Here is a 16221-nt window from a genome sequence, read left to right as displayed (position 1 = left end):
CTATGATATATTACATTATATTAAAAATAATATCGATTGATCAGGTTTCGTGACGTGAAGGTTGCTTTTAGAGACTCAATTCACATTAATATATATATATATATATATATATATATATATATATATATTAAATTTCACTTATTCTATTACGTATTATTAATTATCATTGCCATGCGACGTTGGCTTGTCGAAGTCTTACACTAAACTGAAATGTTATTTCTCAAAGTCGCTCGATCCTCACGACTCTGTTGTTTACGATTACAAATTGGAAACTATATGTACATACTCTCTCTTTCTTCTTTCTTTCTCTGTCTCTCCCTCCCTCCTTTTCTCGTTCTTCTTTTCAGTTTGAAATTCGTGACTAAAGAAACGTGCATATATATAGAAAATCAAATAAATGCATTTAAATATAGAAAGATTAATCCTTGACGAAAGAATTTTTTTCTGGCAATAAAATCAATTTACCTCTATTGATATTTTTCGTAACAGTTTTAAAACAGTACTACCATCTTTCGTAAATTCTTTTAAGCAGCAAACATATAAATTCATGAGTTGGATTATACGAGATATACGTATGAAATGATTCTAATATATTTTTCAGTACTCTTTGGTACATGTAAAATCTAACAAATGTTAACATTGTGACAAATCCTCATATTATAACTTATATCTAATTTTCTTTATATGCTATACGAAATTTACTCAGTCGGTAAAACAGTTTCGTTGATACGATATCATCTAAGAACAAATAAGTCTCGTGCAAAGATGTTTAGTCGTGTAAGTGAGAAAGCCTAAGAAACATCAAAGGATAGTGAAATGTAATACGAAGAATAATTATTGAAAGAATGACAGAATTTGGACGAGAGTGTACATAAATACTTCCATATTGAGCTGTTATAACGATCTTCTTTTTATGTTATATTCTACCATTATTCTCCTTGGATACAAGGTCATAAATGATCATTGTCCTTTGAGTTAAACTGTGACATATAAGAACTTCTTCAAAACACATTCGAGGACATGGATAAAATAGAATTCTTTTGTGAGGCTTTAAAACGTATTCGCATTGAAACTGAAAATGGTAAAATTTTCTTTATGTGTGTTGCGTGTGTGCATGTGTGTATGTACGTATATATGTATGTGTATACTTTATTATAGTTGGTATAAGCCATACATATACTCTTGACTTAAACCATATACACGCACGTACATACATACACATTATTTTTTTTCAATATCTGTCAAGGTGCAGATCGAATAACCGAAGAAGGTGTACTACCGACAACAGTAAATGGAATACCAATACGGAAATTGTTTATTAGTAATGTAGCACAAAGGGTATGTTTCTTATTATTATCGTACGTTTTTTTATTTTGTTTATACCGGTTGTCAACAATGGCGCCTGGAGAGGGGCTACCCTCTATCCATACTCATTTGAATTTCTCTTTATCTTATTCCTCCATAAATTTTTTTCTCTTTTCCGATGAGAACCGATATATCAATGCTTAAAATTATGATTTAGAAGATTAGAGATTTCTAACATTGAAATGAATTTTTATGAAAAGATCGAAGAAATTTTTTTGAGGTTAAATACCGAATTTTCTTTTTTCTTTTTTTTTTTATGCAATTAATATTGTTTGTAAAAAATTATCTATCTATCTATCTATTTATTTATTTCTTTTTTGTCTATCGTAAAAATGAAATATAATAATTACGTTCAAGGAAAATATATTAATGATATTTTTTTACAGACTACGTATAAAGAATTGGCTGCATTATTTTCGAAATATGGAAAAGTCGAAAGTTGTTATTTGAAAACGACTTATGGTAAAAGTAATTACGCGTTTGTTACATTTACTAATGTTATGAGTGCGATAAGGTAAGATGATAGGTTTATTTTGTTGTGTAAAAAGTCTATAAATATAAAATAAATTGTTCTTATCATTTTTTTTCTTTTTTTCTTTTTTTTTAATTTACAGAGCGAGAGAAGATGGAAGTAAAAAAGAAATTAATTTACATAATAGAGATTTAAAAGTTATGCCAGCAGATCCATGGCATCAACCAGATAGTATACAAATTAAAAAATATACTTTGACAAAGAATATAAATAAGTCTCATAAAAAGTCTTCCATTGAAGAAACTAATTATAATTCTGTACAAAATCATATAAATGCTCCGATTGATGCTTTAAATGACGATTGTTTAATACATATTTTTCTTTATTTACCTATTAAGAATAGAATTGCTATAGAAAGAGGTAAAATAATAGTTGACTCCTCTTTATTGGTATATTTTATTATTTCAAAATTTTGTAATATTTTTAATTGATTTTGTTTATATCGTTAATTGAGTTTATTTATGTTTTTAGTATGTAAACGTTGGAGGGCTGTAGCTCAAAAATCGTGGTATACTGTAAAAAAATTGGATCTTTCTCATCATGCATGGGGAATTTCTGCAAATGATAAAAAAATTTGTACATCCGATTTACGTGAAGTATTATTACGATGCGGTAGATTTTTAAATCATATAGATATTTCGCAATGTTATCCCTCTTTAACACGAAGTACTTTACTCATTATTGGTAGATATTGTCATAATTTAGAAATAGTTGATATTAGTGGACTTGAAATTTCTTCAACAGGCATAGATTTATTAGCTAAGAATTGTACAAATATAAAAAAGCTTAACTTAGGTTATTCGTTGTCGATGCCCTTTTCGCGACACATTTGTGATAGAGATTTTAAAACGTTATTTGAAATGAATAAAGGCTTAAGGTACTTGAATCTTTATCAGATGAGCATATCTGGCAAATGTCTAAATTTTCTTTCATCTAATGCATTTGAAGAGCTTGTTTTAAATTCTTGTGATGGTATTCAAGAATCGTACTTTGCCAATGTAAGCTTAATATATATATATATATATTTATATACATCCTATATTTTTCAGTGATTTTATATTTAGAGAAAATAATATATATATGTTTCTTTGAATTTTATATTATTGATTTAGGCATTAGCAAATCTGACCAGTTTGAAAAGTTTATTGATAAAGGACTGCGTATGTATCACAAGTCGTATATTAGAACCAATTGGAAAATATTGCACAAACCTCAAAGAATTTGAGTTAACTAGATTTCTATCTGTACCCATGTGTGAAGACGCATTACAAATAACGGAACTTGTTAATCTTGAGATTCTGAGACTTATACAAAATGGCTTTATAAACGACGATTTCTTAATTGCTTTGGCTTCAAAATGTAAACAATTGATCTATTTAGATATTAATGGTAAGCTAGAATTACTAAATATAATTATAATAACTTATCGATACATAACAATCAAATATAATATTTCAAGTAATGTATTATTAATATCATTTTCCAGGTTGCTATAATGTCACTGATACGGGTTTACAAGCTGTGGCAACTTTACCAAAATTAGAAACTTTAATAATTAATAATTTAGATAAAGTAACAGCTGTAGGTTTGGACAATATGTGTAACATAAGACAATTAGAATGCAGATCTTGTACTTCAATTAATGATACAGGGTTAGCTATCATTATTCATGTATCTCCTAATTTGGAAGTACTTGATCTCACCGGTTGCAAGTCTATAACTAATAATATTATTGACGTTGCTGAACACGTTACTAGTCGTAGATCCAATAATATTTTTTTAAAAATATACATTGGCGGAACTAGTGTAACCCGTTATAATCATACATCCCCTAATTTGCTAATACTTCGTGTACCTTCTAAGAAAGTACCTGAAAATATCTAAATTTAAATTTAAATATAACTGCATATAATTACGCTATAATGACGTTTATTAAATAATCAAATAATACAGAATATAATAATTCTCAGGTCTTATGTTAGATATTTGGAGTTTCTAAACTCATTGATTGAAACAAAAAAAAAGGACCACGCATATGTGAAGATGTAACGAACAAAACGGGTCATTGTTTAATAATCCTTAATCAATGCCAATAAGCTGACAACCTTCCTTAATGATTTATATATGTTTATAGTATTTGTACAAGAATTGAAAAAAAAAGAAAAGAAAAAAAAGTGTTTTTTACAAGAATAATATTACTACATAACTATTGTATTGTTTATAAAAAAAAAAAAAAAAAAAAAAAAAAAAGATTATTTGTTACATAAAATTTAACATATTGTGTAATATCTATTGAAGAAGCAAATAAAATATAAGAAGCAAAAAAAAATAATGCTATTCATTACTTCTGATTTTTTAACAATGAATCCAAACGTAATTTTTGATTAAGACTCATTTGATGAAGATTTAAACAAGGAAACGATTTTCTCGAATTTTTAAAAAGCTTTATACTCGATAACTCGTTCTTATGTAAAGTCAACAAAAATGAACCTTTTTGATAGTTGTCGAATTAGTTTTCTTTTGCATTCCGACGAGTAAACATAAAAATTCTTTCTTACCATATGGGATAAGTTTAAATACTTTCACTTTTGATTATTTTATGATTTTGTAAACAATGTGTAAATACACGGTATATAATAAAATAATATTTAAACAGTTGTAAATCATCGAACAAAGTAAACGTCAAAATTCACTCCTTTCGTATGGCTAAATTTATATTTTCGATAATTTTATAATTATTCAAACAATTTGTAATGTACACGAAGTACAATAAACTAATATTTAAACAATAGTATATTCACCTAAATATTACACGACTCGGAAAATGCATTAAACATAAAATAATATTAATTTATTATCTAATTAGACTTAAATCTTGAATTCGCAGACGTTGAGACGGATTTTCATATTTATTGGCTTAGTTTCTTTTTTTTTTGCATTCGTTCTTCTAATCAACAATCATTTTCTATCATCATAAAGCGAACAAAAATAATTTCAATCGAATTTTATAATAAACAGAAAAAAATTTTAAATAAGATTAAATTTTTACACAGAAGAATATAAAATCGTTTAATTTCGCGAGATATAGTACGATTCTTTTTGACTACAAATTTATATTATACATATAGTTTAACAAATATACAATTTGGAAATCAAATTATTTTATTGACATTTAAAGAATAGGACATTCTTAGCAACATTATAAGGATCGTCAGATCTTATAAAATATAATCATCGATATAAAATAAATTTAATTTAATCTTTCGAGAAACATGATTCGCAAACTCGGGAAAGAATAATTAATAAATAAAATTATTTTATTAACAATGGCTGCATATTTCAAAACATTCCTTATACTTGCAATTTGTCGTTGAAATCACATATGCTTCGAGCGAAAGGTAATGAACAATTTTATTTGCAGAAGTCGGTCGATTAAACCGAAAATAATCGACCATTATGGCATTTACAAAAAAAAAAAAAAAAGAAAAGAAAAAAATGAATGAAATCTTTTTAGCAATAAAATTGTTAGATTTCAACGTGAAAAACACAAATCTACGGTAAAGGATAAATTTATTTTTGCTTTTTTATATATATATTTTTTTTATTTTTTCTTTAATGTGATTATAACATTTAGATCATTTAGATGAATATAACTGTAATTATCCACATCTTTTTGCAACAAAGAATTTGCACATATTATAATAATACGAGCCATAATAAAAGATCCTATATATTTAAATTGAAAATACACTACGCACCTTGAAACTAATATCACTAATGTTTCTATCGACATATGATACATCTTGCAACCTGATATTTTAACAGCCAAACAATATTCGCTTATATTACTTTTATTTATTTATTTATTAGTTTATTATTAAACATATGCCACGCTAAGTAGCATTACGCGATTATCATTATCATTATTATTATATATAAACATATTAAGAAACATCTCAGTTCTTGGGGGTTTGCGTCTTACGCTTTTATTCATATCAACGAGAAATATACGTTCACCATGTTTTGTAAACATTCTTATTGTAATACACTCCGATATATTTTAAGCCAAATCGGAATAGGCTGATACTGCCTATACCTGCAGTTGCATCTATGAAAGTCGTCTTTCAGACAAGCAGAGAGAAAGAGAGAAAGATAGAAAGAGAGAGTGAGAGAGAGTGAGAGAGAAAGAGAGAGAAAGAGAGATAGAGATTGTTAAGGACGATCATTTTTAATAGAATTACATACATTATCTCATATATCCATATACACCATCTATGCATGTGTATGTGTAACACAGACCAATCGCTTTTGCTTTTATCATATAAAGTGCAATTTGGCTTGATACACATAATATTGATCAAAATCAATATTCTTTCTCTCTTATATATTTTTTTATCTATATATATATATATATATATAAAAAATTTAAGGATCCGATGACAATACATTTAACCGTATAATACTCACAAAAGTTATATATATATATATATATATATATATATATATATATATACACATACATGGCTTGAAATATAACATATAGTATACAGTGTGACAATAAAGATACTAGTATCTAACTATTTAAATGTCCATGAATACAAAGCTAATCGATAAGCGACGAAGATAGTTTATCGTATGTAATTTATTTAGATTACATAGGAGAAACTCGATGCATAATTATACGACAAATGCATTTATAAGTATAAATATATATATATATATATATTTATATATATATATATATATTTCGTGTGAACACATGGACATATTTTAAGATCACACTAACACTTGTATCTTTTGACATTTGAGGCCACATTTATTTATATAAGAGATTTCCATATTGTTAATTAATAATTTGGATCAATCATATACACGAAAGGAAATCATTTATATTATTAATTAACTTGGAACGTATAAATTATTTATCTCATTTGGAAGATATTTTTCAAAATTGATTATTTTGATAATGTCTACAATGCAAGTATATACTCTTATCGTAGCCTCGTTATATATACATATATATGTATGTATATGATATAAAAGAACTATATGAAACTGCAATGAGCGACGGAACAAAGTCTTTTCAGTGATATATGTTTATGTGTGTGTTTATATCTGTGTATTAGTATGTAAATAACATTCTAAGGATGTCAGGTACAAATTTTCTATGAATAACTTGACCTAGCTAATATTCTTCAAATGATTTCTTTCGTACACCTGATGCTCATATTCATGTATCCTAATATCATCACAGGGAACACATTGTATATCGATCAGTGTAATTTGAAACTTATATCGTATAACTGTTTATATATCTTACATACTTTCCAAAAATAATAATAAGAATAATCCTAACTTTTTTTTAGAGATAAAAACTAATCATTCGGATATAAGAGCAGTGGCGTTCAATGGCATGAAATAATTTTATGTAGAATTTATTTTCTCTATATATTATTTTCCCTCTATGTACAAATAGATATGATCTTATATTTAAATCATATTTCCTTTTTTTTTCTTTTCTCTTTTCTTTTTTTTTTTCCTTTTGCTTGAGTCGATTCGTTAATATTTTTTTATACGACTAATGGCGGTTCTGAACATGGATTTATCATAGATGTTGAGTATTTTATAGTCATAAATAAAATTTATACTTCGTTCTTAAGTGTAAATAATCTGCTGGCGTCATCAAAATTTTATTTGATTGTTTAACACGTTCACGTCAGTACGTACCACCGGTGGTTCGCGCTCGAATCTTACATACACTTGTATTTTTCGTTAGAGTGAGCGTATCACTAAAAATTTAGTTCGTTTAGTAATTAAAAAAAAAATTGTCATATAGTTACGATTTCAATAATGGAAATTTAATGTATATTAATTGAAAAAGAGTAGGACGAAGTAAAGAGTTAATATGAGCGTCGTTCCATAGAGAGAAACGTAAATGATAGTGCCGGCGTGAACGTGTTAAAACAATAAGGGATGGGATAGACTAAGAAATGTATAAAAAAAATAATAGTAAAAATAATAATAATAAAAAAAAAGAATAACGCCACTGCCTGATACAATCGAACGAAAAGAAAATAATAACTGACTTAGGAGTACTGAACGCGTATATAAGTAGTCAAGTATGTAAGAGTTACATTTATTCAGGATTGTACGTTCGCTAAACGAGTTGGAGTGGTTGGTTGAAGATCCATTGTACGGCATACCCAACCAGCAATGTCAACATTCTCCGACTCAGCCGTTTTTATCCACTCGTGATTCTAAAACATTATAGTATAAGTTACAACAACTTGTCACAAACAAAATTGTTAAGTTTATTGAATCGTTTGTTGAAGAAAATCGGTTGATACCATCAGTGTCTTTAAGTCTGCTCTCTCCGATGGATTTTTCTTTAAGCAACGATCAACAAAATCTGTGAATGCTTCGCTGAAAAAGCCAGCTGGCAATTTTGGTGGTGGTTCATTGACAATGTAATCTAATAATTCAAATATTGCCATAGGTCTTGGGCTACCTGCGCCTATAGAGCATAATTATTATTCTTATTATTGCATGGTGATCTATAATAAATCATTTAATCATGCTACTTATTTGGATACCAACTATGTCCAGGTGATTGTTGAGCAGGTGTTGGCTCACTATTTGTTGCAGCAGTCTCTGTTGAAGGTTGACTTCCTATTTGCGTACCAAATATCGACGCCAATGTCTTTTCATCAGGAGGTGGAATGGGATACATACCAATAGCCATTTCAACGAGAGACAAACCTAACGACCAAATATCACTTTGTACGGAATAATGAGTACCTTGTAATCTTTCTGGCTGAAAACGTAAATGTATAATTAGTATGTAAAATATTCTTTAGAAATGACACAAAGGATAGATAGATATTTCTACTATATTTACCGACATATAACTCCTGGTACCAACGAACGAATTAGCCATGGAATCTATCAATTGACCAGAGACACCAAAATCGCAAATCTTTATTTCTCCTGCACTATTTACAAGAATGTTGCTTGGTTTAACGTCGCGATGCATGATAGCGTGCTTGTCGCGCAAATAACTTAGACCTTTCAGTACCTGAGAATAAAACAAAAAAAAGAAGTAAATATCAATTTTTTTTAGATATACCCTATAGAATCATAAAAGAAAAAAGAATACATATATAATGTCTCTGTGTGTATATATATATATATATACACACACACACATATATATATAAAAGATAATACAAACACGAGTGAAGTTGGGCTGTAAAAATAGTACCAACAAATTAAACTTTAGTTATTATCATAGAAAATATCATTAAACGAATTATCGAAACAAGATGACGGATATACAAACAATTTCAGCAAAAAATCTATGGACAAATTTGAACAATTCTCTCTCACAGTCCATAAAGAGGAGATTAACTGACAGAGAAATTGAATCTCTTCATCATGAAATAATTACTACAGATCATATAATCCCTTTGCAAGAGTTATGTGCGAAATTAAATACAGATCCAGTGAATGGTCTTACAGAGAAAGAAGCTAAACAATTATTAAAAAAACATGGACCAAATGTGTTGTCTCCTCCGAAACAAACACCTGAATGGGTCAAATTTTTACTATGCATGTTCAGTGGTTTTGCAGCCTTGCTGTGGATTTGCGCGATTCTATGTTTCGTATTACTCTTTATCGGTTATTTAATGAATGAAGAACAAACTGGCATCGAATGGTTGGGTTTGATAATTGTCCTAATATGTCTCATATCAGGAATATTTGCTTATATACAGGAAAGCAAAAATACGAAAGTTATGGATTCCTTCAAAAAGATGGTACCCACTTTTGCGACAACAATAAGAGACGGAAACAAAATGCGTATTGGTACCGAAGAATTAGTACTTGGTGATTTGGTCGAGATCAAACTTGGAGATAAAATACCTGCTGATATCAGGATAATTAAGTGTAATGGATTAAGAGTTGAAAATTCAAGTATTACTGGTGAAAGTGAACCAGTTATTCGTACGGATCATCCAACAGATCTAAATCCTTTGGAATCTTCGAACGTTGCCTTTTTTTCTTCATTTGCTGTCGCTGGAGATGGAACAGGTATAGTTTTTGCCGTCGGAGATAAGACGATGATCGGTAGATTAGCGGGATTAACGTCTTGTGTAAAAAAGACTGAAACACCGATCGCTAAAGAGATCAGACATTTTGTTCATATTATCACAGTGGTTGCTATTGTTTTTGGTTTAATTTTTTTCGGACTTTCTCTCATGTTAGAACCTAATCTGATCAAAGCCTTCACATATTTACTTGGTATCATTATCGCCAACGTGCCGGAAGTCTTGCTGATAACAGTGACAACATGTTTGACCTTAACTGCTACAAAAATGGCTAATAAGAATTGTCTGGTGAAGAATTTGGAAGGTGTAGAAACTCTTGGTTCTACTTCGACGATCTGTTCCGATAAGACAGGAACTCTCACCCAAAATAGGATGACAGTGTCACATCTATGGTTTGGATATAATAGATTTTCTTTCTCACCAACGGAAAAGATTGGTGCGGAAAAAGATATATTGATGGAAAAACCTGCTTTCAATAATGTCTTGAGAGATGCTAGTCTTTGTTTACGTGCTGAATTCACTGCAGAAAGTACCGTTTTAGTACCGATTGAACAACGTGATGTTATAGGTGATGCATCGGAGACTGGTATACTTCGTTTCTGTGAACACATACATTCTACAGATACATTTCGTCGAAGATATCCGAAAGTAGCTGAAATTCCTTTTAACTCTACCCTCAAGTATCAATTGTCCATACACCGTGATACTAATTCATACATACTGATCATGAAAGGTGCTCCAGAAATAATCTTGGATTATTGTACCACAATACTGACTATGGATGGTCAAACAAAACACATGGAAGGTCCTGATATGAAAACAATAAAACATGCTTGTACTGAATTAGCATACTTAGGTGAACGAGTATTAGCTTATAGCGATCTTACGTTATCTGGGAGTGTATTCGGCCCTAATTACAAATTTAACACAACCTCTCCGGATAAATATAACTTTCCAATGAAAGGTTATAGATTTGTGGGTCTAATCAGTTTGATAGATCCACCTAGACCAGGTGTACCAGAAGCAGTTCAAAAATGTCGTACAGCTGGCATAAAAGTGATCATGATAACTGGTGATCATCCAGTAACGGCAATGGCTATTGCTAGAAAAGTTGGTATTATAAGTGAAGGACATGAGACTAAATATGAAATCACCTTGTTGAGTGATAGTCAAGCATCTTTCACGGTTGTGCCTGATATTGTGACCGATGCTGTAATCATAACAGGTGCAGAATTAAGAAATATGGACAGCAATGATCTGGATAATATTATTAAAAATTACGAGGAGATAGTTTTTGCTCGTACTTCGCCACAGCAAAAGTTGATGATAGTAGAAAGTTGTCAAAGACTGGGAGAAATTGTAGCTGTTACCGGGGATGGTGTCAACGATGCACCTGCCCTAAGAAAAGCCGATATAGGAGTGGCTATGGGAATCACTGGATCCGACGTTGCTAAAAATGCTGCAGACATGATATTGATGGATGATAACTTTGCGTCTATCGTTACAGGAGTAGAAGAAGGTAGATTGATATTTGATAATTTAAAAAAATCCATTGCTTATACGTTAACATCCAGTGTACCTGAAATGTTACCGATGTTAGTCAGTCTTTTGTTCGCAATTCCTTTACCATTTATTATTGAAATGATACTCTGTGTTGATGTTGGAACCGATTTGATTCCTGCTATATCGCTGGCGTATGAAAAAGCAGAATTAGATATTATGCAACGAGCACCTAGAAATCCTCTATACGATAGATTAGTTAATAAACGTTTAATATCTATTACGTATGGTCAAATTGGAATGACCCAAGCTGCAGCAGGTTTCTATACTTATTTTTTGGTTTTAATGATGAATGGATTCTTGCCATCTCACCTATTAGGATTAAGATACGATTGGGAGAACAAAGCGATCAATGATCTTGAAGATTCGTACGGGCAAACATGGACTTATAAAGCTAGAATGGATTTACTCAATGAAGCACGTACTGGATACTTTCTTTCCGTTGTTATAACACAAATGGTAGACTTAATAATGTGTAAAACAAGACGTAATTCTATTTTTCAACAAGGAATGGATAATTGGTTTTTAAATTTTTCATTTGTATTTGAAATTATTTTAACAGCAATGCTTCTATATATACCAGGGACAGAAAAAGTATTGAAGACTATGGCCTTAGATTTATATTGGTATTGGCCTTGTCTGCCACTTGCACTATTTCTTTGGGTTTATGATGAATTCAGAAGACTTTGTATTCGTTTGTTTCCAGGATGCCTTATTGAACGAGAAACGTATTATTAATTTTTTACATAGAATAAGTAGTATGTATGTAGTTAATATTACTAAATGTTCAAATTCTAGTTATTTAAGTATAGTATAATTCTATTTGTCATTATATCATTTACTGTAACTTTCTAAAAATTAATAATAGATTATTTATGCTATAGAAACTAATACGTCTGAATATTAACAATACAATAAATATTACTCACAGCGGATGTAATAGTGCCTAGAATAGGTTCAGGAATTCTTCCAGCTTTTTTTAATATCAAATCTAATGATCCTCCATCCATATATTCCATGCATATGCTAATCTCACCATCACTGTAAAAAATCAATACATAGAATATGTTAGTTATTTTGAGATAAATTTTAATTTTAAGTTATATACTTTAATGCATACACAAACCTGTAAAAAGCACCATAGAATCCAACTATGTGAGCAAAATTACATTCGTGTAATACTTTTAATTCCCTTATAATTTGCTTTTTAATAGCTGGTTTTACTTCTAAATGAATCAACTAAAATAATATTGATAGCATAATGTATCAGAATATTTTTCTATAAGTATATATATAAATTTTACAAATGATTATACCTTTCTTGCCATAATAAGCCCATACTTTTTATGTCTAACTTTCATAACAACTCCACCATTGCCAGCACCTAGTTCGCCAAGTTTTTCAAAATCATCATCACATAATTCTCCTACCTTCTCCTTTTGTCCTAAGAAACTTTCTAATCTCTTTCGTTGCTCCTCATCCATCTCCAACTCTTCTAATCTTTCTTGAATAGCGTCGATACTCATCTTACCCATTACACCGCTAATCAAGATATGAAGAATGAAACAACAGTTTAATAGAATACTAGGTTTAACTAGAATTTCAAAAAATAAGTAATTATCGAAAGAAAAACATTATACTTACTCAGGTATAACGGGTGGTTCTGAATATGTAGGCAGTGGTGGAACTGGTGGTGATGGGGAAACAGCTGGAACCGGTTCAATCGAGCCAGGTGGTAACGTCAAGTTTAATTTGTTTTTTGACATTTGTTATGTGAAGAAGTATCACCAACGCAACAAATCAATTCTGAGTTATATAAAATATATGTATATATTTAATGCGTGTGTGGATTTATAAAAAAATATAATATGAACTTTTCCACATAGAATTAATACAGATTATTTCACTTATATAAAAATATTTCTTACAGGTGCGAGTTCTCTACACAAAAAAATTTCTTTTTCCTTTTCTTTGTACGTTATCTTCTTTTTCTTCTTCTTCTTATTTTTTTTTTTTTCTTTTTGTTATTTACAATTTATACAGCTCGTACAATTTTTGTAACAACACTTGCATTTCTAACTTATTAGAAAATTGCATTTAAATGTTCTTGAGAAAATCGTTATTTTCTTTGATCTGTCAATCTCACAACTCTGTCTCGAGAGTTATATATATTTATTTGAGGAGAGAATTATTTTTCTAATTTATTTTTATTTTATTTTATTATTATTTTTTTCTTTAAATCCAACACCGATGATAGAAAATCAAAAAACAAACATTCGTAATATACATTCTTTTCCGAAATATTTCATTAAAGAAATACAGGTTATCCGACTCTTTTCAGGGAGCCGCGAAGTTAACGTTGAACGATAGAACGCACACAGTTAGCTATTCCGAAAATCATAGACTATACTTGAAGAGTCAATAGTTTGACAAATGATATCTTACATATATATTATACTTCATACGTGTATGGACCGATTTATTTTTTTATAGAAGAAAATAAATATTAATATGCTTCTTCTCTCCTTATTAATTATATTCACGTTTCTTACTTTAGCGCGAAAATAAAAACAAAGCTCCCATAACTTTTTAACTCGACTCGTGGCCATAAACTATTGTGCTCTCAGGAGCGTATCTATCATTCAATAACTTCAATTTTATCAAAAGAACTGGGAGATGAAAATTTTATTTATTATATTTATATTAGTTTATTACATGTTATATATTCTTGTTAAATTTTACTTACGAATATAATATGTTGCTAGATATTTGACGATTCGATCAAGAATAATGAGATTTCTATTTTTAAAATTTGACCGAACGTTTAAACCGTGACATTCAATTGTTATCACCAAAATATCAATATTTATCATTTTAAATATCCGACATGAATGATTAGAAATACGTAAAATAATTTCGATTGATAATTAAAGATTATATATTTTTATGACCTTTTTCTTAAATTCACAAAATATGATAAATAATTTAAAAATGAAGAAAATTTTGTATCGTACATTCTCATTGCCATTCAAAATAAAATTATTATAAGTTGGCAGCACTGTTATATACTAGAAGTTAGTTAGTGATGGTTTGCGAGACGTTCTTTCGTTACAATCGTGCTATTAGGAGGTACGTATAGAATGTGTAATGTTTATAGAATCCGTTTGCATCTATTATTCTATCGTGTTATTGATTAAACAAATATTAATTTATTATATATAAAACAACGAAGTATACATTTTTTCTAATAAGTATTTCGTATTATCGCTTAAAACGATGAAATATTTATCGTCAAATACCGTCATGCCGCGATTGTCGAAAATGCGACACCTATCTTCTGAAAAAAAATGTCGATTTAGTATTTTTACAATTTTTATATGAATTTTTTGTGATTTAGGACATAATGGGTCGTTATTCTTACGAACCACTAAATGCTACGAAATCGTGCAAGGCACGAGGCTCTAATCTTCGTGTGCATTTCAAGGTAAATATATTATTTTTTTGTATGTTGAATACATAATTTACAAAGATACATGTTTACATATGAACATATGTCATTATACATTGTTTATTCGACGATGGTGTCATTCTTGTTGTAGAATACCCATGAGACTGCAAGGGCTATCAAAAATATGGCTCTTCGTAGAGCACAAAAATATTTAAAAAATGTGATTGAACACAAGGAGTGTGTTCCATTTCGAAGGTTCAATGGTGGAGTGGGCCGATGTGCTCAAGCTAAACAGTTTGGCACAACTCAAGGTAGATTTTTAAGAATAATAGAAATGTGTCGGTGAAAATAATATTTTTTTATAAACCTTATGTATACCAGTAACGTGATACGTTAGAAAATATTTGATTTTATCTATTTAAGGTATCTATGTTTTTAGGACGTTGGCCTAAGAAATCTGCAGAGTTCTTGCTGCAACTTTTAAAAAATGCTGAGAGTAATGCAGATTATAGAGGATTGGATGTGGAACGTCTCGTTATCGATCACATTCAGGTTAATCATGCACCTTGCTTACGTAGGAGAACCTACAGAGCGCATGGTCGTATTAATCGTTAGTATATTCATTATATTTCTTATTATTTTTAATTTGTTTGGAAAAAATTCATTATTAATATTATATATATATATTTAATGACTTTTTATAGCGTACATGAGTTCGCCTTCGCATATAGAAGTCATATTGACGGAAAAGGAAGATATAGTTTCAAAGGCCACTGAAGAAGAGCCTTCAAAGAAAAAATTGAGTAAGAAGAAGCTTGCAAGGCAAAAGGAGAAAATGATGAGAGAATAATTTTGATTTGTAATTATATATTAAAGGTATATAAAACAAAAATTGAAGATTACTTTCTTTTTTCTAATTTCTTATCTACTTTAATTCCATCATCAATAGAATCAATGATTATAAAAATGCTCTTACTACTTTTATTTTACCTTTTTTTTTTTTTTTAAATTAAACACCAACGATAGAAAATCAAAAAGCGAACATTTCTAATGTACGTTCTTTCCTAAACATTTTATTAAAAAAATATAAGTTATCCGACTCTTTAGAAAGTCGTGAGATTTACGTTGGACGATAGAACGCACATAATTAATTATTCCGAAATCGCACTATACTTGTAGATTCGATAGTTCGACAAATGATACCTTATATG

The 16221-nt window shown here is 29.5% G+C and overlaps 4 protein-coding genes across 5 annotated transcripts; 3 read left to right on the top strand and 1 right to left on the bottom strand.

The window, feature by feature from the left end:
* The first annotated feature begins 724 nt into the window (after nt 1–724).
* LOC127064476 (F-box/LRR-repeat protein 7-like) lies at nt 725–4118 on the top strand. 2 transcript variants are annotated; one of them, XM_050995577.1, is made up of 8 exons: nt 725–1081; nt 1247–1338; nt 1752–1879; nt 1980–2257; nt 2369–2895; nt 3010–3286; nt 3384–3549; nt 3868–4118. In XM_050995577.1, the coding sequence occupies exons 1-8, from the start codon at nt 1021–1023 to the stop codon at nt 3944–3946; spliced, it is 1608 nt and encodes a 535-aa protein (XP_050851534.1). In that variant the 5' UTR covers nt 725–1020; the 3' UTR covers nt 3947–4118. The 2 variants fall into 2 exon arrangements, with proteins under 2 accessions (XP_050851534.1, XP_050851532.1); XM_050995575.1 differs by having other exon boundaries at nt 726–1081; nt 3384–4118.
* A 1800-nt stretch (nt 4119–5918) lies between these two features.
* LOC127064481 (dual specificity mitogen-activated protein kinase kinase dSOR1) lies at nt 5919–14174 on the bottom strand. Its single transcript, XM_050995593.1, has 9 exons — nt 13491–14174; nt 13207–13368; nt 12879–13104; nt 12689–12801; nt 12492–12603; nt 8796–8972; nt 8495–8711; nt 8245–8411; nt 5919–8154 (listed from the first exon to the last, which is right to left on the bottom strand). The coding sequence occupies exons 2-9, from the start codon at nt 13326–13328 to the stop codon at nt 8038–8040; spliced, it is 1251 nt and encodes a 416-aa protein (XP_050851550.1). The 5' UTR covers nt 13329–13368; nt 13491–14174; the 3' UTR covers nt 5919–8037.
* Nucleotides 9018–12476, top strand: LOC127064474 (sodium/potassium-transporting ATPase subunit alpha-like). Its single transcript, XM_050995565.1, has one exon. It carries the CDS (start codon nt 9220–9222, stop codon nt 12298–12300), a length of 3081 nt encoding a protein of 1026 aa, XP_050851522.1. The 5' UTR covers nt 9018–9219; the 3' UTR covers nt 12301–12476.
* Nucleotides 14175–14615: 441 nt separating the features above from the next.
* On the top strand, nt 14616–15912 carry LOC127064486 (60S ribosomal protein L17). Its single transcript, XM_050995603.1, has 5 exons — nt 14616–14691; nt 14960–15046; nt 15162–15321; nt 15450–15620; nt 15715–15912. Exons 2-5 carry the CDS (start codon nt 14966–14968, stop codon nt 15858–15860), a joined length of 558 nt encoding a protein of 185 aa, XP_050851560.1. The 5' UTR covers nt 14616–14691; nt 14960–14965; the 3' UTR covers nt 15861–15912.
* The last annotated feature ends 309 nt before the right edge of the window (nt 15913–16221 follow it).

Source organism: Vespula vulgaris, chromosome 6 (assembly GCF_905475345.1).
Source record: "Vespula vulgaris chromosome 6, iyVesVulg1.1, whole genome shotgun sequence".
Classification (NCBI taxonomy): domain Eukaryota; kingdom Metazoa; phylum Arthropoda; class Insecta; order Hymenoptera; family Vespidae; genus Vespula; species Vespula vulgaris.
This window is presented reverse-complemented; position numbering and strand designations above follow the sequence as displayed.